This window comes from Lethenteron reissneri, chromosome 22 (genome assembly GCF_015708825.2).
Source record: "Lethenteron reissneri isolate LAM-NWPU_2019-01 chromosome 22, ASM1570882v1, whole genome shotgun sequence".
Classification (NCBI taxonomy): domain Eukaryota; kingdom Metazoa; phylum Chordata; class Hyperoartia; order Petromyzontiformes; family Petromyzontidae; genus Lethenteron; species Lethenteron reissneri.
In genome coordinates, this window is record NC_083800.1 from 14,199,405 (window position 1) to 14,221,742 (window position 22,338).

General features: G+C 49.1%; 1 protein-coding gene across 1 annotated transcript in view; it reads right to left on the reverse strand.

The window, feature by feature from the left end:
• Positions 1-3,440: 3,440 nt before the first annotated feature.
• The window catches only part of LOC133345665 (protein Shroom3-like), a 35,467-nt gene continuing 16,569 nt past the window's right edge, over positions 3,441-22,338 (reverse strand). The window contains exons 6-9 of the mRNA XM_061556625.1: positions 12,094-12,394; positions 10,527-10,713; positions 7,666-7,938; positions 3,441-6,529 (exon numbers count right to left, since the gene is read on the reverse strand). Coding sequence (XP_061412609.1) covers positions 6,134-6,529; positions 7,666-7,938; positions 10,527-10,713; positions 12,094-12,394 — 1,157 coding nt within the window. The 3' untranslated portion in view covers positions 3,441-6,133. The remainder of the gene's footprint in view (positions 6,530-7,665; positions 7,939-10,526; positions 10,714-12,093; positions 12,395-22,338) is intronic.

Below are 22,338 nucleotides of genomic sequence, written 5' to 3' on the forward strand. Positions count from 1 at the left end.
GCCACTCTAGAATTCACCTGATGTTGGTTTTAAATCACCAGCAAAACGTCGTACGGAAATTGTAAATGTTGTGAATTTTCTCTCCAACACACCGGTGTGTTAAAGTAGTCACTAATTGGCACGTTTTGTTTACGTGGCGACCCTAATTAGCTGTGCAGGTGGTATTGGCTTCACCACACCCAAAAAACTGTACAATATTATGAATTTTCACAGATTATTGTTGGAGCAAATGCTTTTAGCGAGCACCTATGAAGCCAACACGGCACATGAGGGGGCGGGTGGCCAACACCAAGCTCAGCCGCCTTTGTCTCCCCAATACTGATATTTACACACCACACCAGGTACTAATGTAAGGCCGAGTCGAACTAAGGGAGGCCTGGGACTTAAAAGCACACACACACAGCAGGGGTAAGATTCACATAGAAACCCATCGACTCACATAGACATCCGTGTGCAGCAGGCACTACGTGAATTATTACACTGCAGGACCGTGAGATTGATATTCATTTTGGAGTCCTTCATCCGACAGTTGATTAATCATAGCAGATCATAACAACGATTAATAATTATCAGCGGTATATGACGTTATAGGACACACACTCGTATTGTATTTTGGGGGGCTTTGCTGTACCTCGTCCGAGCAAATATTTATTGAACATTCTCTAACTGTGGTGAGTTCTCCAATCATTGCACGTTTACAATATGTAGGACACTTGCTGCCAGTTACGCAAGAGGCGCCGTAAACTCACAACAGCGACCCACAGATTCACAATGTTGCACCTCACCAATTCTCCAACGACACCACGTGATGATCTGCACCACGGCCATCATCGCCAACACCCCGCACATCGGCAATGACCTGTGGGGTCACATCTGGTGTTGTGCAGCAGCATCGGAGTCAAGCAGCTGACATCGTCGTCCTTGTAGTCCACCACATTTCCGTTGTGACAGGAGCTCAGCACAGCGAAGCCCCATGATGCTTTCCAGCAGTGGCATCTTCATGCGAGCGTTGCCGATGTGGAGCCAGTCCGAGTGTGAGCTTCGCGTGCGAGCGCTGAACACTCAGCGCTTGGCCTGTTGTGACGTCAGGCCTGCTGTGGCTCCCGTTATGGTGACGTCACGTCTGAGAGCATTTCTTGTTTAATAATTTGAACTACGTGACATCTGCGTATGCTTGCCATTACAAACATGCGGTAATTTAACATTGGATTATAATGCAATTAGTTCATTAATTTTAGTGTCACAGGAAACGTGAATCAATGTTTCTTTTTGTTTCTTTGTTTATAAATAATTTCTGCTGAGATTCCAAAATGGGCAGGAACCACGACTTCAATGCAACTCAAAGGCAAAGTCATTTCTCACTCATGAGCATTGAGGAATTAGAGGTCATCTGCTGTGTATAACCCTGAACCAGTAGGGGAAATTCTACAATACTCTAGCAAGGGAGATTCTTCCCATAGGACAACCACTGATTACTTCACCATTTAGTAGCCATTTTATTGGCACTGAATGGATGAATGCTTTATTTGGCTGTCAGGTGGATGAGAGTACGACAGACAGGGTGAACTCAAGCGGTAGCGACTCGGGAAACGGTGACTCGGATTAAGATAGTTATAGTGTTATGAAATATTTAGTGAATACTTTTTAGTGACAGTAAACCAACATTTGCCAGAATTGGCAAATTTCCTAATGAAGCTGGTTGTAATCCCCAGCGAAACGTCGTACTCAAATTGAAAATGCTGTGGGTTTACTCTGCAACACACCCGTGTGCTCAAGTAGTCACTAACTGGCACGTTTTGTTAACGTGACAACCCTAACTAATTGGTAATTGGTTGTGTAGGGTGGTAGTGGGGTTCATGACACATTAATAGTTATGCGATCTAACCCAAAAAGCCTTTGTTATGAATACTTTAAATGTGTTACTTTGGAAGAGCGCTCATTCCGTTGTTTGGCTCCCAAATTGTGCAATGACCTCACAAATGACATCGGAGAAGCTGGTAGTTTTTACTGGTAGGAACAAAGTGGACCAGCCTACAATAGATTATATCGTCCGTCCGTCCGATGTCCGATTACGTGTAGCAACATCGCCCCCTACTGCAAACACTTGGCAGGACCCTACAAAAACCTTTAGACTCAGTGAGGCTTTCCTGGCTAAACAAGTGTAATAATACATTATGTTTATATTCTTTGGTTATTTGTTCCTACCAGCCCACCCCGCAGGGTCCTGTTTTTACATTTAAAAGGCTGCTGAAGACCCATCTCCTTGGTCTAATATAATTCCGTGGGGTGATCTGGTCTGACAACTTGACATTAGTCATTGATGGTCATTTTGTGCATTGAACTCGGTTCATACTCCAGGTTTGCTGGTTTCTAGGCTCAAACTATAAACTAAACTATTCTTTATTTTATGAGGTAAGGAAGGCCCACCGAGCTATATAGCTCTTTGTAAGAAGCGACCTGGCCACACATTATAATTCTATGAAGTGGCTTATCATGTGGAAATCTATAGCAGCCAAATACTCTAAACTCATGTTTCTAAAGGAGGGAGAATATGCAAACTCCAAATATACAGGTGTCAGAGTCTGGATCGAAACCACAACATCCTGTATACCAGGCAATGTAGTTAACATCTCGCCACCGTGTTTGTGGGCTCGTGGTCTGGGCTTATTGGGTTGCTAATTCAAGTTTGTGCTTCCATAGTCCAGGTTATGGGTTCATAGTTCGAATATTAGGATCCTTAGTCCGGTATCTGGATGTATAGTGTTCGGGGTGCAGTGTGCTGGTCGACATCACGTTCAAGTGGAGTGTACCATGAACACCATCAAATAAGGAAGATGTTGTGGTTTTTAATTAGACCAAATATGTATTTTATAATCTATTTTATATATATCTTTGAACTTTGTATAATTTTTACTATTTTGTGCATCTAAAATTTGTATTATGTAATGTTAAGTTTACATGTAAGTACTGTAACAATTCTATTGTGAAGGGCGCTATATTAAATAACATTTGGTTGATTGATCCTAAACTCTTTGTGCCTTATAAAAACACATGTAAATAGTGTACTTTAGCCATCAAGATACATCCCCTTGAAAGACAACGGATTTGTAAAATGGCTTGGGTTCTATAAGAAATGTTTAATATATCACGTGATGAACCAATATCTCCCTGAATTTCACCGAGTGAAATTCCTCTGAACTGCACCGGATTGCTTGGATTCAAATAGACCCAGATTGTGTACCTGTACCGAGTAACAATTTTGCCCAATTTAAGGATTGTTGAAAATGAGAGTTGGGTGTCTTTGTACACCCATGCTGGTACTCGCTATTGAAACATGTCAGTTTTTAATGCAACAGTTTGAGATATGCAGTGAAACACAGCTGACACTTACAAACTCATGTTGCAATGGATTATGGATAAAGATAAAGCCCAGCCATGCGTGACCATTAAGGGCCTGATTTAAGGCCATTTATTTGTTAAACTCATTTAAATGCGAAATTATAATCATAATGGTTGAAATTACGGTCAATAATTAAACAAATACATTATGTACACATTTTTTATTATTTCGACATTATGTAAATGTGTCAATATGGCAAATATTGCATTAGGCTACTGAACCAATATCTTTGAGAACGTTTTCCAGCCCTGAGTTCACCGGGAGTAAAGTTCCTGAGCTGGAACGACATGCGCAGCACAGGGAACTATTTCTGTGAAATACATTGTGCTCAAGGCTTGCTCAGATTTAAGAGCTGTGCTGCCGGATGGAAAACATGGCCCGAGATGTCCACGTGCATTCGTCGCTCAGCAGATGGGAGCCAGTCCCGGGGCAGGATTTCCATTGAGACATTGTCCCGACTTGAGAAAGGTCTCGGTCTGTACGCGCGTTGTGTGTGTCTAACATTGTGGAGTAATTTCGCAAACTGTCATCCTATTCATCAGCGTGGAATATATGTCTATATATATATGCACACAGTATACACGTATGTATCATGCATATATGCACACTACATAAGTAGCAATGCATAGAAATATGCATAAATACATAAAACATGGAAAGTTTAACGCATATTTCTTGCAACAAACGGTTCGCCAGACACCCCGATAACCCTGTCTGCAAAGTTCCGATGAACTTAAGGAGAGAAATGTATTTAGGGACCTGCCGCCCACCCTGTACGTTGTACAAAATTTAAACTCCTAGCGTGCGAGTGACTACTGGCATCTGCGAGCACACGTGCACACAACGAGTTCCTCATTGCTTGGAACCTGGCCACAGCAGCAGGAAGCCTCGAGCCAATGCGGCAGAGTTGGGGCCAGATGCTCGAGCGGAATTTGCCCTGCGAGGCAAAAGACACGGCGGATATTGCTCGCTCTGAGCCCTGTTGCTGTGGAAGGGTGTGCCTCTCAGTGTGAAATGATTCCTCAATCAAAATGGAATCCTACACTCACATTACAAGCATAAAATTTCACGTGTAAGAACTATTTATGATATAAATCGTGTATGCCTTGAAGGTAATGGAATGAACACGATAGAACAAGATAACAACCAAATTAAGCAGAAAAGGCATTCCTGAATAGAATTGTGATCCAAAATTGTGATATTTAAATTAATCACGTCGTGAAGAAGGGTAGGTGAAGCATGCTTCATGGACAATTCCACATCTCCCTGGACAGGCCCAGCCACTGCGTAGTCCTCGGACTGAACCATTTATCAAAGCCGAGCTGCTGGAATGGGTTCTACAATTGGCAGAATATGTTTAGATGATTATTTGGGAATGTAAACTCATTTCCACAAAAAACAGCTGACACACTGATGACCTTATGGAATTCCCTAATGTGTTAAATGTTCCCCAAAATATATGTATACAGTTCTGTAATTTGGCATGGAAAAGCTTTAAAATGCCAAAGCTTTGAAGATGGAAAAGTGTGAGTTACATCACCAGGCAAGGCCATTATCTGTGGGGCAGTTTTCTTTGACAATGAAGTGCTGCGAGGTAAGTTTGTTTGGCCAATGTATTTACTTTTTGCTGGGGATATGCATTTTTGATAAACAGGGGTTCCAAATATGGAACAATTCTCAGTTCTTTAACCAATGCCACACGCACATTCATAAAAAAAAAATGACAAAACAAACCACTAATAGCAGATTGAAGTCAGTGTTTTGTCGCCAGGGTAGTAGATTTTTAAGTTAAAACATTGAAACAGAATAACTAATAGACGTAATAAATATTAACTTAAAAAAATTATTCCATCATTCTTGATAGAAGTGATATCCTAAAGCACGTTTCATGCCCGTGCGCTTGGCTTTTCCGATCGGACTTGCGATCGAGAGATTATCATCTCATCACGTGAGCGTTTACTTTCCACATGGTGGATTTTTCAAATAATAATCGGCGGTATTAATTAACAATGTGTGGCAACTACAAGTGTCCACCTCCTGCAAATATTGAAAGTCTCATGCATCTATCAGTGAAGGCAAACTTCACTGAATTTCAGGAATCTTTTTACGAGGGACCCTGCTTGGGAAGGATGGTCAGTATGTATGAGTTAACTTTTCAGACTGGCAAATACCAATACACAAATAAACCCCATGTATTCAATGGCATGACACTTCAAAGTCGTATAGGCCAGCAGCCCACCTGATGTGCCTTCACCCAGTGACCACCGCTGTCCGCATGTTGGTTGGTTCCAGAGCACGCTGAAGTTTTCCTGATCCACCGACCCCAAATGTAAAGAGTTTGCCATGATGCCTGTCAATAATATTAGCTTAGTGGTCCTGGTGAACAACAATATATTTTACACTAATGCAGTTCTAGAAGATGATGATCTGCTGCAGGGAGCAGGTCATTGTGTTCGCCAACCACAACCATTTGCTTCCTGAAGTTGTAATATCGTAGCTTTAAAAAAATATTTACAAATCTTCAAAGATTACACTTTTTAGGAAAGAAGATAACAACATTATACCCAAAACTGGAAGGCATTAGCTTGGTGGAGCAAGGAATAAGATTTATAGGATTTAAATAAAGAGTGCTGATGGTTGTACAATCACAAACTGTGCAAAATGCTTTTGAACAAACTTATTATCACTAAAAGACAATTTTTGGTGGACTCGCAGTAAAACACGACACGAACCTCACAGCGCGGTGGGAGTGGCAGAAGCAGCCGGTGCAAAAGAGTCTGACAACGGCAAGGCCTGCGAGGTCTGCAAGGCCGGCACATACGGAGCGGCACCGAGCTCACCGTCCGAGACCTCCATGCCGCCCACTCGTGCCACTTGCCAAGGCAGGCTCTCGCGCACGGCGCGGGCCTGCTGCTCGCGCAGACGTACACTCTCTTCCAGTCGCTTGTGAGCGATGAGCAGCGCCGGCTTGAGGCGCGTCAGGTAATAGTAGTCGCTCATCTCCCGGTCGTCCAAGCGGCTTGCCAGCACGGCCGCCATGGAGCATTCTCGCCGCTTGAGCGCTTGCTGCAGATCCCGAGCGTCCTCGCGCTTCACGCGCAAATCTTGTGCTTTGATCTCCAGCGACCGCTGCTCAGTGTAGATGAAGGATCACGTGAAACAAGACGGTTACAAGACGAGGCCCAACATTTAACAAACAAATATCAAGGATCATTTGATTTTCATATGTGCAGCACCAAAATACCAGTGCTACTTTTAAATAAATCTACCAATGAAAACTTGAGCTGCACCTCAATTAATGTGGTGCAAAACAAGCATTGAGGGAGGCTCGCCACAATTTTCAAAAAGGAAACATATATAAGACGTAACGTCCTGGGCATTGTCCCTTACTCATGAATAAAGATGCCAGGAGAGAGATGGGAGATAGATAAGAGACAGATCACTCTTGCCTCTATTTATGTGCTATAAAGAAGGGCCATTACTAAAAAAGTAGATTATTTTATTCTTTCCTTTTCAGGCCACACGGTGTTACTGACGAATTTGTTGAGCTCTTTGTTGTCTGTGCACCACTGCCAGCGCAGTGTCACCATATCATTAGGTCATACAACAGCTACACGCTCTCATGCAATAACAGGCATGCCCATCAAGCGTATATACAATAATTTGTTTTTAAATACTTCACAGCCAGACAATCTCCGATTGATAAAAGTGCAGCACATGTCCAAAGCCATGAGTATCATTCAAACATGACTTGCGAAGACTGAAATACACATCTCCAAACACCTAAAGGGTAATATTGCCTTGGTATTGCCTCCATGTTTTGGAGTGCGTAAGGCACTTACAAGTCCGTTAAATGTTGATACGTAAAACAAAGCAATTACAACAGTGTTTAACGCATTTCACTTCTGCCGCGTTGTAACAGTCAACACACAATCTCGACGCTGCCTGTTCGATCTTACGGCAAGGCGTTTGAAACAATGATGCACATTTCTTCAATCCCCCCCCACTGCCTCTGTCCACCCAGTAGCATAAACGGGTTCAACCAGAGTCAGTCACCAGGTCACGTGTGGTGTGGTCAAGTGTGGATAATCCCACTCTATCAAAGACATCTGGCCAGTGTGAAAGAGTAGGCCAAAATACCCTCTAGAGGGACTCCTTCTTCCAGTGGTGGCGCGAACCGATAATTACGGAGCTGCGCCTTGAGCTCTTCCCGCAAAGCGATGGCGACCAACCATGGCACATATCATGATATGTTTCCTACTCACCCTGCACTCAGGGTTCCCGTCAGACCCGAGTTCCTCCAGGGCGCTCTGGGTGCGCGCAAGTCTCCCGCATATGGACAGCAGCAGGGACACCAGCGTGTCCATGTCAGACATGAGCTGGGAGAACTTGTCCACTTCGCTCGGCCGGCAGCGTTGCTGGACGGCCGCCTCGACGGCACGGGCGAGGGAGCGCGCGCTGCCCACGCGCTCTGCCAGCTGCGCCCGCTCGATTTTCAGGCGCTCGAGCTGCCGCTCCACACAGCGCAGCAGCTCCTCCTGTAGCCACACACACACGCACACACACACACGCACGCACGCGCACGCACACACACGCACACACACACACGCACGCGCACGCACACACGCACACGCATGCACACACATGCACGCACGGGAGATTGTTGTCACTTCACAAGATGTTGGAGGGCACATACAGGTGCTTAATTTCAGCTGGAACAGTCCCGAGCAGTCCAATGCAGCAATTATTTTGGCACACTCCATCCATCTTGCCTTATGTTTTTTTTTTAATTCTGCAGTATCATATCATTATAGTAATATAGGCTACAGTAATATGTTATTAATACAGATAGGCATACCCTGTGCTCCTGTGGTAGTGCCTTATGCCGATAACCATTACTTCAAGTCAGCCTAGCAGCATGATCGAAAATATCGCGTGAGAAATTAAGCCCGAGGCATTTCGACGTATTGTGCCGGCATGGTGTCACGGGAGGTAAAATGGACTTGCAATCCAGAGGTTGCCGCTTTGATCTATCGGCATGGCATTTGAAACGATGGGCAAGTTTCTTAACTCACCCTGCGTCTGTCCACCCAACAGTTAGTCGATTGGCAGGTTGCACGTCGTGGGGTAAAGTGTGGCTACTCACACCTGTTCCAAGACAGCCTCGCTAACATGGAAGGGTCGGCCAAAATAACCTCGACAGGTGCGTTCCAGTAATCCCTCGAGAGGAGGCCCTTTCAGCAGTGGCGTGAGCGAGAAATTGCAGGGCTGTACCTGTATGTTAACCTTGTACACCCAAACATGGGCATGTAAAGGGCGTGCTGCTGCAGACTAACCATACCATCCCATGATCAAATCACACGGAATGCGCCCGATCCCATCAGACCTCAGAAGGAAAGTGGGATTGAGCCTGGAAAATGCTTGTGTGGGTGACCACCATACATTAAACTGGTGCGGTAGGCAATGTGGACAGTAGAGGGCAGTGCAGAAGAAATCATGTCAAATAACCCAACTGCCTGCATGGCGTGGCGTTTCAGGAAAGATAATTAAATAATGCCAATTATTTACCGACTTCAGCCCCGCCGAGTCTGAAAATTCTGTTGAACTAAAAACTAAACCATTTTTATTTCATCAGGTAGGGTCCACTGAGCTATACAGCTACTTTTCAAAAGCTACCTGGCCACAAATGCTAGCTCAACGAAGTGGCTTATCACGTGTAAATGTATAGCAGTCCCCAAATCATCTTAAGTGTTGTCACTTTATTACCCAGGGCTCACGAGGCACCTTCATTGTGACACACTCGACCGTCATCTCTTGTTTAAGGACCCAATCATCATGGAAAACATGTACATAATATAATATAGATAAAAGGGAAATTTGTTCGAAATGTTTAGCATACTTCCCAACATGCAACAAACTTCAAATTAGGCATGTGGTTAGCTTCCAGACTGTACACAATGCAAAAAGTATAAAAATTGATTTTTGTATTTTGGGGGGGGGGGGGGCGCAATATTGCATATATTTTGTACGGCAAGTGAGCGGTGACGTCACATCTGTAATGTCACCCGCATGCGGCAGCGTCACGCAGTGTGCCTGCTGACGTCACGCATCCCACCCTCCGCGTAGGCCGTGTATTAATCCAAGACAAGAATCCAAGTCTCGGGCGAAGCCGGGTAGTAAAGCTAGTATATAATTGACAGGGTGTTTCAAAACACAACTGACGTGCTTGCGTCTGGAGATGGAATTCCTTTCCAGCTCAAACCCCGCCTGCTTTCCCTTCGCCACATAAATAACCTCTTATTGTAACAGCTCTCTCGCTGGTTCAGCAGTTCCACTGCTGGATTCTTTTTTACGCCTGAGGACGTCCGCTTGTGTTGCGATCGAAACGTCGTGATTTTTTTTTTCTACCTACGTGACTTTACCGAAAGAACCAAAGAGTAATTATGTAATAGATCAGTAATCAGCCACTTAGCATGTGACTCACCTGTAAGGAATTGCAATGTGTGTTGTGTATTACTGAATAATACGCTTCCAGGCTGCGCTGAGTCTATAGCTATCACAGCGATTAAAATTATTTGAATTATTAATTTGAATTGATTCTCTAACTAATCTTGGTCAGTAATAATTAGTTCTGCATAACACTTCAACGTTATCAAAATCAATTGAATGTCCTTGTTGGCAAGCATGCTCTGCCACTGCTGACAGCTGTGTTTACGATAATTTAATGTTCCTTTGGTGTTCTTTTAGTCTTACGCTAATGTTACGTCCCGTCTGTCAAATATAACGAAACGTCACTCAAATTGTAAATGTTATGGATCCACTCTTCAACACACCGGTGGGCTAAAGTAGTGAAATATTTGTCTTTTGTCAACGTGACACATTTTTTACTAATTGGCCGTGTCGGGTGGTGGAGGGTTGCGACACATTTAAAAATAACGCGATCTCAAAAACCTTCATTATGAATAATACTGGTCGCGAAAGTCTACGTGTTAAACTGAATTTTCCTCATATGCTTTACGTATTCATATTCGCAAAATTAATATTCATGCCATTCTATAGGAACTTATCCCCGTGAACATTAAAGGTTTAATGGAGTCAGAAAAAATGCTTTGCAATGTGGCGCAACCTTCATGTTGGTGATGTCCACGTCTGCTGCCTGGCTGAGAGGGGGGTTGTCATTGTCCCCAGCGCTGTTTTGGGGGCCCTCCTTGCAACACGTATGCTCAGCAGGGGCAGCTTTTGGCGTGGAGGTGTCGCAGGGCTGTGGAGATGCGCTGGACGCTCTGCTTGGGCTTGCACGATCGTACACCAGTCTGCTGGGAGACGAAATGCTCAGAGTGCCCTCCACAGGTTGCAGCAGAAACCAAGAGATGGAGATCACACGTTGTGAAATCCGTGTGCAATGTCGCTCCCTCCGCCTATCCCTCACTCCGATTTGATTTGTTGCAATCGAACACGTAGCGCAGACATCCAAATCCCACGTATGCTCCTCCTGAGAGAATGCCCCCAGGCGTGCGAGATGAATGTCTAACCACACGTTACTCGGACAGCTCCCATTGGCACGGTGTCCTGCACTCATGTGACACCCGCCAATCGGTCGCCACGAGACGACGCTGCGGCGGCACACCTGGAACTCGTTTGTGATGTTGCCTGCCCCATGTGTTTACATGGAAGGGAGTTACAGGTGAGACAATGAAAAGTCTCAGGACAACGACATCTCAAGCTGCGAGTCCTATACTCCCCAGTGTGACACTCGGACCACGTAACGCGGGAGGAGAGGCACCACCACGGCAGTGTCTGACCTTACGACGCCAAGGAAGGCACGGAATGTTCGTGCACGCTTCGTCTCCTCTGCAGAGATGCGTGGGACAGATAATGCACTCGGGAGCCTGCCAGGCCAGAGCAAGGCTCCCCAAGTACAGGGAGAATGTCGGCCATTCTCATCGAGGCCAATGCTATGGTGAGGCCCTTTGCTCTACAATGTCATGGGAGTGGAGGCTTCAATGCCACTCCTACTCTCTCACAGAGATACGATATAGAGGACAGACACCTGTAACCAGCTGACAGTGGTAAAATCATAACTTTAAATTATCCTCTTCGTACAACTAGCTGTCTTGCCTTCTCTCATCATGTAGATATTACACCTTAAATCGCACTTTTTGTTGCTGGTCTGCTTGGCATCTTGGGTTTTTAAGGCCTGTTCTCAGCAACCCCGATCCAATCTAACAATAGGTCTGTGTTGTGACCAATGACAAGTGTTATAGCAAGAATCTCCGATAAGCATGGTTGGCGACGTACAGTGCGAAAGAAATTCTACATATATACAAATACTCACCTCACTGAGCCTCAAGACTTGCAAAAATAAATTTGATTCATAAATGAGAAGTACGTTTCACTTTCGGAATGGTAGTGCAGTGGTTTGTACACTGCGCAATGAAACCTATCTAAATCAGTAGCGAGTTTTATCCAAACCGGTCCTCCCTCACCACCGTCACCAACACATACTGATCAACGTGGTGAAGTATGATCAAACAAATCCCATGACTGGCACGTCATGGGGAGCCCTTTGTTCAGCAGTGATTTGAGAGCGGGGCTCAAAAGAGATGAAATTAATCTTGTGTTCCTGTGTGAGAGCAACGTGAACGAGTGCTACACGTGTCTGAAGTGAGCAGTGCGCTTGATGGCGGTCCTACGTTTGTGGGGGGGGGCGGTCATTGTCCTCCTCCTCCCACTCCTCCTCCTCCAGTGCTTCCTCCATCTCTGGGAAGAACTCCTCCATCATGTGTGCAGCAGCGTGTGCCTGGTTCTCGGGCAGCAGGAGGTCGGGAAATCCAACCCCTGGCTCAACTTCGGCCATGGCCTTCATGACAGCCACCAGCAGCTCCCTGGCATGTCGCTCATCCACATCCGGCACCGGCCTAGGTCTCCTCTTCCTGGGCCGCTGTTGTGGATGTCCGGCGATCGGAGTGAGCAGGGCAGGCTGACCACGTTCTCCTGCAACAAAGCGGTAAGAGAGATCTGATTAGGACAGGCGGATATCATCCCATGGCAATGGTAACAAATGGCATCTAGAAAATCGATCTTGTGTGTGTTTTAGAGAAAGGGATTGTTATAGGATGGGTTCTGAGTTAAAAACCCATGGAATAACCTTCGAAATGAATGGGCCCGTTGGTAACCTGGAATCGGATGGGCTATGAAGCTCTTTTTTACAGACGTCCAGTAGGGGTAGATCAAAAAGTTAGAACAATATAAAAACTGATACGAGTTTAAAGTATAGTCTGTTCTGCTATAACGCTGCATGTTTTATTACGCAAATTGGATATAATGCGATGAATGTATAAGGGAACACATTTTTTATAACGCGGATGTGAATTGGATATAACGCCATTGAGTGAACAGAATTACGTCGCGCGAATAGGCATAAGCGGATGTATGGCTGCCTCGGCATAGCATCGCACAAGGCACGATGCTCGTGAATGCTTCTAGATGCAACCCACGCTTCTTTGTTCAGCCTGCATATGCATCTCACATGTTATCGCAGACTGTGCTTTACCAAATATACTGTGTAAGACACTGTAATTATAAAAAAAACACGTACAAATCAACAATAATATAACAAATTATCAAGATAAATGTTAGTCATGTTGGCGTTTTCGAAAACCTACTACCCGTAACTGCTTAATTCCAATTGAATCAAAGGGTATTATAACGCCATTTGTCGATAACGCACTGTTCTTCAGGAATGCAACAACCGCGTAATTGGAGAAGAAACTGTACGAAAGGTAAGCAAGTCACGAAAACCTCGAACAAAAAGCTGTCTCTGGTGTGGACCAATCAGTTTCAAAGACAATGCATATATTATCAGAGTATGTTTTTGTTTGCATTCTGACCACAAGTATCGTGGTTAATGCAGAAATGATTCCTTGTAAAAGGTTTCAGTTTGGTGTTTTAACATCTGAAAACCTGTTTTTTGCCATAAAAAAAGGGAAAACCTATTATCATATTTTGGTACTGACAAAGGAGGTCCCATGATGAAATATAAGTAACTTTGCAAAAATATTTCAATTCCGATTTTTCAACGCTAAATGCAACCTTGCGCAAGGCTGAAGAACAATAACAACAGTCCCAGACTATCCACGTGGAATACAGGGTCTACACTATTATATTTATGCACTCTACATATATATATCAGTGATAGGGGTTCTTAATAATTTAAATATGATTTAGTAGAATTAAAGTTGCTGGTTTTAACGCCTGTGTAGTGACATCGGGGATGTCACTGTATGGTGCCGGCCCAAGAGGGCTGTGGCGTGCGATGTCCCTACATCGCGGACAGCACCGGGTGGGTTGCTGTGTGAGGCCGGCTCTAGCACAGCACGGCGTGCGATGCACCGTCATCGCATACACCCCGTAGGTGGGTGTAGTTAGTACCAGCCCTAGCAGGGCTTGGTGAGCGCTGGGATAGCGCGGGCACCACGCATAGCGTGTAGTGCGGGCTCCCACCAGGGGGAGCGGGAGAGTGTCAGCCCAGGGTCAGGGTTGCCCCGGGCCATGGCACTCTGGTTGACCCCGTAGGCACTTGATCCGGAGTGTCCACAGAGAGGGCCCCAGGTGGGGGGGGCTAGGGGGTGATCACGTGTCCGGGGAGAGCTCTTGAGAGGGATCGAGAGGGAGCTAGAACGCTCGAGAAGGCGGGCGGGGCCAAGGGCGGAGCGGCCCCGACCCGGGGGGATACAAGGTGGGTCCCTGGGAGGGACCGGGGTTCTTCGTTCTACAAGCTGGAAGCTCCACGTCTACAAGCTGGAAGCTCTACGTCCACAAGCTGGAAGCTCTACGAGGCATCAACACGTGGTCGGAGACCCGAGTGAGGGTCTGACCCTTCGTCGCTGTAACTTCCTCTGTATAAAGTAGCTAGCAGGGTGGTCACCACCCTAGGCTGTATCTGGTGAAGGGGCAGTTACCCCTTTGTGTTAACGGGTTGATGTTACAATAAAAGTCTTGCCTCTAAAGAACAACATCTGCGACTCAGTTGGACTCACTACACCTGTGCCGAGGGCTGAACCCCTTGTGCACAGAGAGATGCACCTCCCCGAGCGCCATCGAGCCACACTCTGCCCTTGTGCTCAATCACTTCCCAGCTGGGCCACATTGCGTAGGACGAGCGAGTGGTGCGCACGCCGTCTTTGCATAGACTGAAATGACAGAGCGAATCTTGTGCGGTTTTCGCGGCGGCCTGAGCTGCCTCGTTCAGATGAACAACGTTTCGCTTGTCTTTATTACAAAAGCAAATTACACCCCATCCAGTTCAACTGACAAACACATCTGGATCTGCATGAATGCAAAGGTTAGCAAAATACAAACACCTATGACAAATCAATATAAATATTGGATATGGAACCCAGGTCGCAATTCCTCCTCTGATGGTTAATTCCTGAGCCGCTCCTTTGAGCTTCTCCTGTGATTCGATGATGTGGAGAAAGAACCCAGCATTGCCGTAGCAGCATTGTAATATACGTCACCCATCACTTCGGCGCCAACAAATGCCTAAGGGGAAAATGTCAAAACTGGGTGGTTTTTAACTTTTGCCGACAAAACTGGATCCCAAATGTCAAAACTGGGTGCACCCTGGGTGGCCAAAAACTTGAGTTTTGGACACTCAGGGTGCACCCAGTTTTGACATTTGTCAAATACACTTGATAATTGTATACTAGCACAGTGTGCCAGCACCCCATTCATCCAAACACTTGGTATTTGTATACTGGCACACTGTGCCAGCACCCCATTCATCTAAACACTTGGTATTAGTATGCTGGCACAGTGTGCCAGCACCATATAACTACACACACTTGATATTTGTACGCTGGCACAGTGTGCCAGCACCCCAACGACCAACATTTCAAGCTACGGCTCGGACTCGGAAGTGAGCTCGGGGCGGGCTTGCGACCAGGCGGGCGCACTGCCACCTTGCGTGATGACCTAGACTAGTGACTCGCGTCAATACCAAACTTTTGGATTGTTGGTTGATGCTACGCGCTACTGTACACCCTTAAATTTGCCATGCATTCGACCATAGCCCGCCAAACGACCAAGCACAGAGACAAAGGCGACGTCCTTGGGAGATGGACCAGCCTGCTTGACGCTCCTGACCATGGTCCCAATGGTGCGGAACAAACCAACGAATGCGCATCTCGTTGATTGGTCAATCCTTTGGCCCACCGTTACGGTGATTGGCGGAAATATTGTGTGAAAAATCAAATTGCTGGCAATGAAAATAGACATATTGTCTCGTGAAAAATTGAAAGTAGACGTAGAAACGTGATTTTTCACAAGCATTTTTCACAAAACAGGTGGAGGAGCGGCTCACATTCGAATGGCAACCCTCCACCCCAAGAAGACTTTTACCACGCGCCGCGAGGCCATCCACGGCATCCAAGACTTTGCTTTGCAACAAGGCAAGCGCGCGGTCCTTGACCTCAAGCGAAGCGGCGGACGGCACGTTGCCATCGTCTGCTCTAGTTCAACACCTTGTTCCTTCAAGGTGAAGCTGACGAAGCTCACGGGGGAACGACGCGGCTTCCGCGTCTCGGCGCTGTGCACGGATCACCACGGCTGCACGGGCACTACCAAGATCACGCAGCGCCAAGTGGAGGCGAACACGACAGCCCGTTCGGCCTTTCGCGCCAACCCCCGTACCTCCGCACCGACTGTCATTGCCCAGGTCGCCGACGTTGCTCGCGTCATTGTCCCGACCCGGATGATGTACCGCGCCAAGGACACGTGCATCGCGGCGAACGAGAGTGCGGCCCATGCAGGCTTCGAGTTCATCAACTCGCTGGTGGAGACGTTCGGCAAGCTCAACGCGACGACCTGCAGTGTGCGAGAAGACGCGGGCATCTTCTGGGGTGCGTTCATCTGCAACCCGATCGCACGCTCGTTGCAGCCAAGTCTTCAACGCGTCGTCGGCATCGACGGGTCGCACATGAAGGCGCGCGCCTACAACGGAACCATGCTCGTCCTCGTTGGGCGCGACGGCAACAACCGCAACGTCCTTCTCGCCGTGGCGCTGGTGCCGTCCGAGACGGCAGCGGCCTACGACTGGTTTCTCAACTGCTGCACGACCAACGACATCGAGCTCGACGGCACGCCGGTCTTCTGCGATCGTGGCACGGGCATCCTAGCCTCCGACTGGAAGGACCTCATGCTCATCCACTGCACGCGGCATTTGATCTGCAACGGCGTGGACAACATCGGCTCCGCGTTCACGCCCGACCTCCAAGGCATCATCTACGATGCCCAAGGGTGCGCCTCCGAGGCCGCGTTCCGCAGCTCCTTGGGCTGCTTGGGCGTAGCTCTGCCTGCGGCGGCCACGTACTACAACAAGATCGACCCCCACACGTGGGCGCTCTACCCGCACCTGCACACGACGCCATTGTACGGCTGGCGCACGACGAACTTTGTGGAGTCCACGAACAGCGAGGCCCTGCCGGCTCGCGAGATGGACCCCTTCCACTTCCTCATGCACCACATGGAAGACATGATGACGACGGCCTTTGCCCACCGCAGCGACGCCGAGAAGTGGGCCGCTCAAGGGCGTGTCATTACGCCGTACGCTCAAGGACTCATCGACGCTCAGCAGGCGTTGGCCCCGAGGTACAAGGTCTACGAGAGTACCTCGACGCGTGCATACGTCAAGGATCCAGACGCCTACGCCTCTGCCAAGCGCCGAGTCGATCTCAGCTCTCGGTCGTGCACGTGCGGGTACATGAAGCAGATGGGCTTGCCGTGTCGGCACTACATTCGTGCCCTCATGGCGTTTGGGCGGATGCCCGAGCTCTACGACGCATGTGCGGTGTGTTACCAAGTCTCTGCCATCAACACGACATGGACCTCGGTTGCCGGTATCGAGCTGCCCATTGCCGAGGAGCTGCAACGCGACAACACCATGATGCCACCTCCTCGCCAGAAGAAGGCTGGCCGCCCGAAGAAGCGTCGGATTCGCAACCGTGGCGAAGGTGGCCCATTGGGCCTCACGCGGTGCTCCTTCTGTCGCGCCAAGGGCCACAACAAGCGCTCTTGCCCATCGAAGTAGTTATATATATGTAACAAACATGTTTTGTTCTAAGTGTGCAGCACCATACTTCTCGACGCAAACACTATCTACCGTTGTTCTACTGTAGTAGGTGTAGCATGCAAGCTGGCACACTGTACCAGTATACAAATGGCAAGTTCGTGTATGTTCGCGAGCTGAAAGTGTTGTAATAAAAGGACTCAGACACTTCTTTCTGTCTTCGTGTCCTTTATTGGGTTCTTGTCTTCTCCCACACGGCACTCTGTTATAACTCTGTATTTGTAGCCCCCGGCTGTTGACTCTATTATAGCTTCCCTTCTCTCCCCGCAGACTCTCTGCTTCATCTACTGTAACCTCTGTTCTCTCCCTGCAGACTCGTTGCTACCCCTATGCAGACTCCTGCTGCTACCCCTATATGCAGACCCTCTGGCTGCTACCGTATGCAGACCCGCTGCTGACTCTGTATGCAGCCCCGCTGCTGACTCTCTGTGCAGCCCCGCTGCTGACTGCAGCCTCCTCGCTGCTTCGGGTCGGTCACCGCTGGCCAACGGTGCCGATCCTCGCTCCCCCGTGTTCGTGGCGATCTCGCCACCCTCCGCTTCGCCCTTCGTGGCCTCTCTCTGTTCCTGGTTCCCCGTCACTCCTCGTCCTCTTCCGGTTCCCCTCCTTCTATAGCCTAACCCCTCACCCCCCCACGTGACCTAACTCCTCCCCTCCTGACGTCACCTCCGGAGGGCCGTTTACGCCCGCATTACATCACCCTCCCCCATAAAGAAAATCCAGCCGACCTCGGCTGAATTGCAACCTGACAAGAAATGCGGGTATAAAGGGCCAACACGTAAAAAGACACGAAGCATGCAACAACAATATAACCAGAACACAACACAATACAATTTTAACGAAACGTGAGGGATTTCGAGCGAGTACGGGTAGCCGGGCCGTCCCGAACGGTCGGCAGCCCACCCGCCGAGCGGGAACGTGGAAGGGTTTTAGGGGCGACGGGAACAAGTTCGTCCGTCGCCATTGGAGGCCCGCCACTGTTCCGGTCGCGTCCAGAGACATCCCGTACTCGCGTCCGCGGAGGGATAGGAAGAGCTGCAGGTCCCGTGGGTTCTGCGGCTCCGGTCGGCATCCCACGAGCGGAACGTCCTCCTCCCTGCGCTGTCACGGCCGGCTTGTCTGTGAAGGGTACGACAGGCGCTCTCGCAAGGTCAGCAGACACAGGCAAGGGCGAGTCGGCAGCAACAGACCCCGGCAAGGCAACTTCGGGAGATGACGCATCCAGCCGCGGGGCAATGTATGGCTTCAACCGGGATGTATGCACGAACCAGCGCCGCGAACCAACCTGAACACGCGCCGACTGTGGGTTGGGAACCTCAATGAGGCGGACCGGACCTTGCCACGGTTTGTGTAATTTAGGAGAGGTACCTGGCCGCACCTGTGGGCAATGAAGCCAGGCCAGGTCCCCCTTCTTCCAGGGGCACTCCCCCTTCGAACGTCGGGCGCACCGCTCATTCCTGGACTGAGCTTTGGCTGTAGCCATGCGGGCTCTTTCCCTCGCCTCAGTGACACGGCGAACGTTGTCCTGAATATACTCAGGAAGAGGCTTAACAGGTCCCCTCGCACCGGTTCCCAACTGCTCATTAATCGGCGGCACATTCTCACGGCCGTACATAAGGAAGAACGGCGAGTATCCAGTAGCCGCGTGCGGCGTCATGCGATACGCCGAAAGCACCCCAGGGATATGCAAATCCCAATCAGATTGATTTTCCCCGACTGTATGGCACAGCATGGCGGACAGAGTCCGATTCAACCGTTCCACCATCCCATCCGTTTGTGGGTGGTAGGGGGACGTCCGTATCTTTTTAGTTCCAAGAGCCGCACACACCTCCCCCAACAATTTGGACGAAAAGTTACGCCCTTGATCTGTAAGGAGCCTCTCCGGCGCCCCCTTGTCCATTACATACCCAAATAGAAAGGCGTCAGTGATAGACGCCGCTGACTGGTCAGGCAAAGGCCAGGCCATCGGCCAGCGAGAGAGGTACTCCACCCCCACCAGTAAATACTTATTTCCCTTAGCGGATGGCGGAAAGGGTCCCAAGATATCTAACGCCACCAGCTCATTAACCCGAGATACTTGAATCGATTGTATCGGCGGAACATATGGATGTTTAGGCGGTTTACGGCGGGCACAATCGGGACACGCGCGAACGTGACCGACGACATCCGTCGTCATGCCGTGCCAATAATAGTCTCGTTGCAGCGTCAATAGGGTTTTCTGCACCCCCAGATGTAAAAGTGTGTCACAGTGCAACGATCTAATCAACTCGTACCGCAATGACGCAGGCACAACGAGACGCCAGTGTTCCTGTATCCCTTCCCTCCACATCAGTAACCCATCTCGGAGAGCAGTTTCCGAAATACCACCCGCACCGAGTTCCTTACCCGCCTTCTCCGTTCGTTTTCGTAACGACACCAAAGAATCGTCCAACATTTGCTCCCGAATCCACACAGACCTCGGAAGACGCAAAATCCCGTCCGCCGGTCCCCCGTCAACCGGTCCCGGTGTAAGCGGAGTTTCGAGAACATCCACCGCCAGCGCGACAGGCTGAGGGGGGAGCTGAGTCGGTCCACACCTATGCGTCCCCGACGCACACGCACAAGGGGATTGTTGCGGCAACCTGGACAGTGCGTCCGCGTTAGCGTGACGCACACCCTTCCGATGGTGAATTTGGAAGGAAAACTCTTGCAACGTGTCCAGCCATCTCGCCAATTGTCCGGATGGCTGGTCCATCTTAAGAGCGTATTGCAAGGCTGCATGGTCCGTGCGGACAATAAACGACCGACCGTACAGATACGGTCGAAATTGGCGGAGAAAAAACACGATAGCCAAAAGTTCTCTGCGAGTGACGCAGTAACGGGTTTCCGCGGGAGACAAAACTCGACTCCCATACGCCACCACACGCTCAACACCACCTTTTGACTGGGACAACACCGCCCCAATACCAGTGTCACTCGCATCAGTATCCAGAATGAAGGGATGTTCAAAATCCGGATAATCCAACGTCGGTGCAGTAGCCAGTAAATCGCGCAGGCTCCGAAACGCCGCCTCCTCCGGCGGTCCCCACACAAATTTATGCCCCTTCCCAGTAAGGAGATGCAAAGGCCTGGCGATAGTAGCGAAATTCGGAACGAACCTCCGATAATATGAGGCGAACCCCAAAAACCGACACACATCACCCACCGTGGCCGGGGTTGCCCAATCCCGGACACACGCAGTTTTCTCAGGATCCGTGGCCACCCCGTCCGCACTAACAATGTGTCCCAAGTACCGAACGGAGCGTTGCAGTAGATGACATTTCTTAGGCTTGAATTTCAAATTAGCAGAACGCATTCTGGCAAATACAGCCTCCAACCGCAGTAAATGCTCATCAAATGTGCGGCTGAAGACAATAATATCATCTAAATAAATGAGACATGTCTCCCACTGCAACCCCATCAATACCAACTCCATCAATCTCTGAAAAGTGGCAGGGGCTGCATTCAACCCCATCGGCAGACAATTAAATTGGAATAACCCCTGCGGCGTACGGAAAGCTGTTTTTTCCCGCGAAGGCTCGTCAAGGGGGAGCTGCCAGAAGCCCGAAGAGAGATCAAGCGTTGAAAAAAACTTAGCCCCTGACAAGGCGTCGAGAGAATCGTCCATACGCGGCAGGGGATACGCATCTGCCACCGACACTTTATTCAACTTCCGAAAATCCACACAAAATCGCAATTTACCATCCTTTTTTTTAACCAACACAACAGGCGCGCCCCACGGGCTATTAGACGGAGATATAATATCCGCTTTCAACATGTCTTCCACTGCCCCTCGAACATGCTCACGCTCAGCCGGACTCATCCGACGCGAGTTCAAGCGGATAGGGGCAGCGTCCCCCGTGTCGATATGATGAGAGAGCAGCGAGGTGCGTCCCAAGTCCAAATCGTCCGAGCTAAACACATCGGAATAGCTCGATAATAATTTATGAATTGCACAACGCTGCTCGGCGGAAAGGGCCGAATTTTCCCCACATAATTCGGCGATCCAACGATCATCCACCCCTCCATCGTGTGAAACACCACCCACCAGCCCCCCGTCCGGCAGGTCACTCTGAGCCGTAAACGCCGTAGTGGCGTGTGCCACAACGGTACCAGCCGGCACACACACAATTTCAGTACTCGCATTAAACACCTGCAAAAACGGGCGCTGATCTGGACGGACAATAGTTTGCGCCCCCACCAGTGCCAGTCCGCCCGTAACAGCGGCGGACGGCGACAGCAAAATTCCAAACGCACCCTGCCGACCCGGAACCGGCTTCCGGTATCGTAAGGGAATGAGCATCTGAGAGGCAGGTGGAATATCAACCGAAACTTCCGATAACGCCTGCACCTGGGCAACCGGAGCCGGTCGCCCCCAGGCGGACTGTAAGAACGCCAATTTCCGGCCCCCTGGTAGTTCAATGCAATTTTCATTGATTCTAATTAGAATGGGCATCTTAGCCAAAAAATCCGTACCCAACAGGCAAGGAACCGCCAGGGACCTTGAAATTAACACAACGCCCGAGGCCGAGACACCCCCGATAGAAATGTTAGCGTCCACCTGTCCCACGATGCCCATACTACCCCCGTTCGCAGCGATGCAGGAAGCGTAAGCCGGCCTCACGGCCCCCGGTGGGATGTTCAAAAGATGGAATATCACATCCGAAATAATGGTCGCGGACGCCCCGGAATCCACCAAAATACGTACGTCCACCCCTTGAATCGACCCCGGGACAGTGGACGACCCGGTAGCGGCCGCGACAACCCGCCGAGCCAGCTTACGCCACTGCGT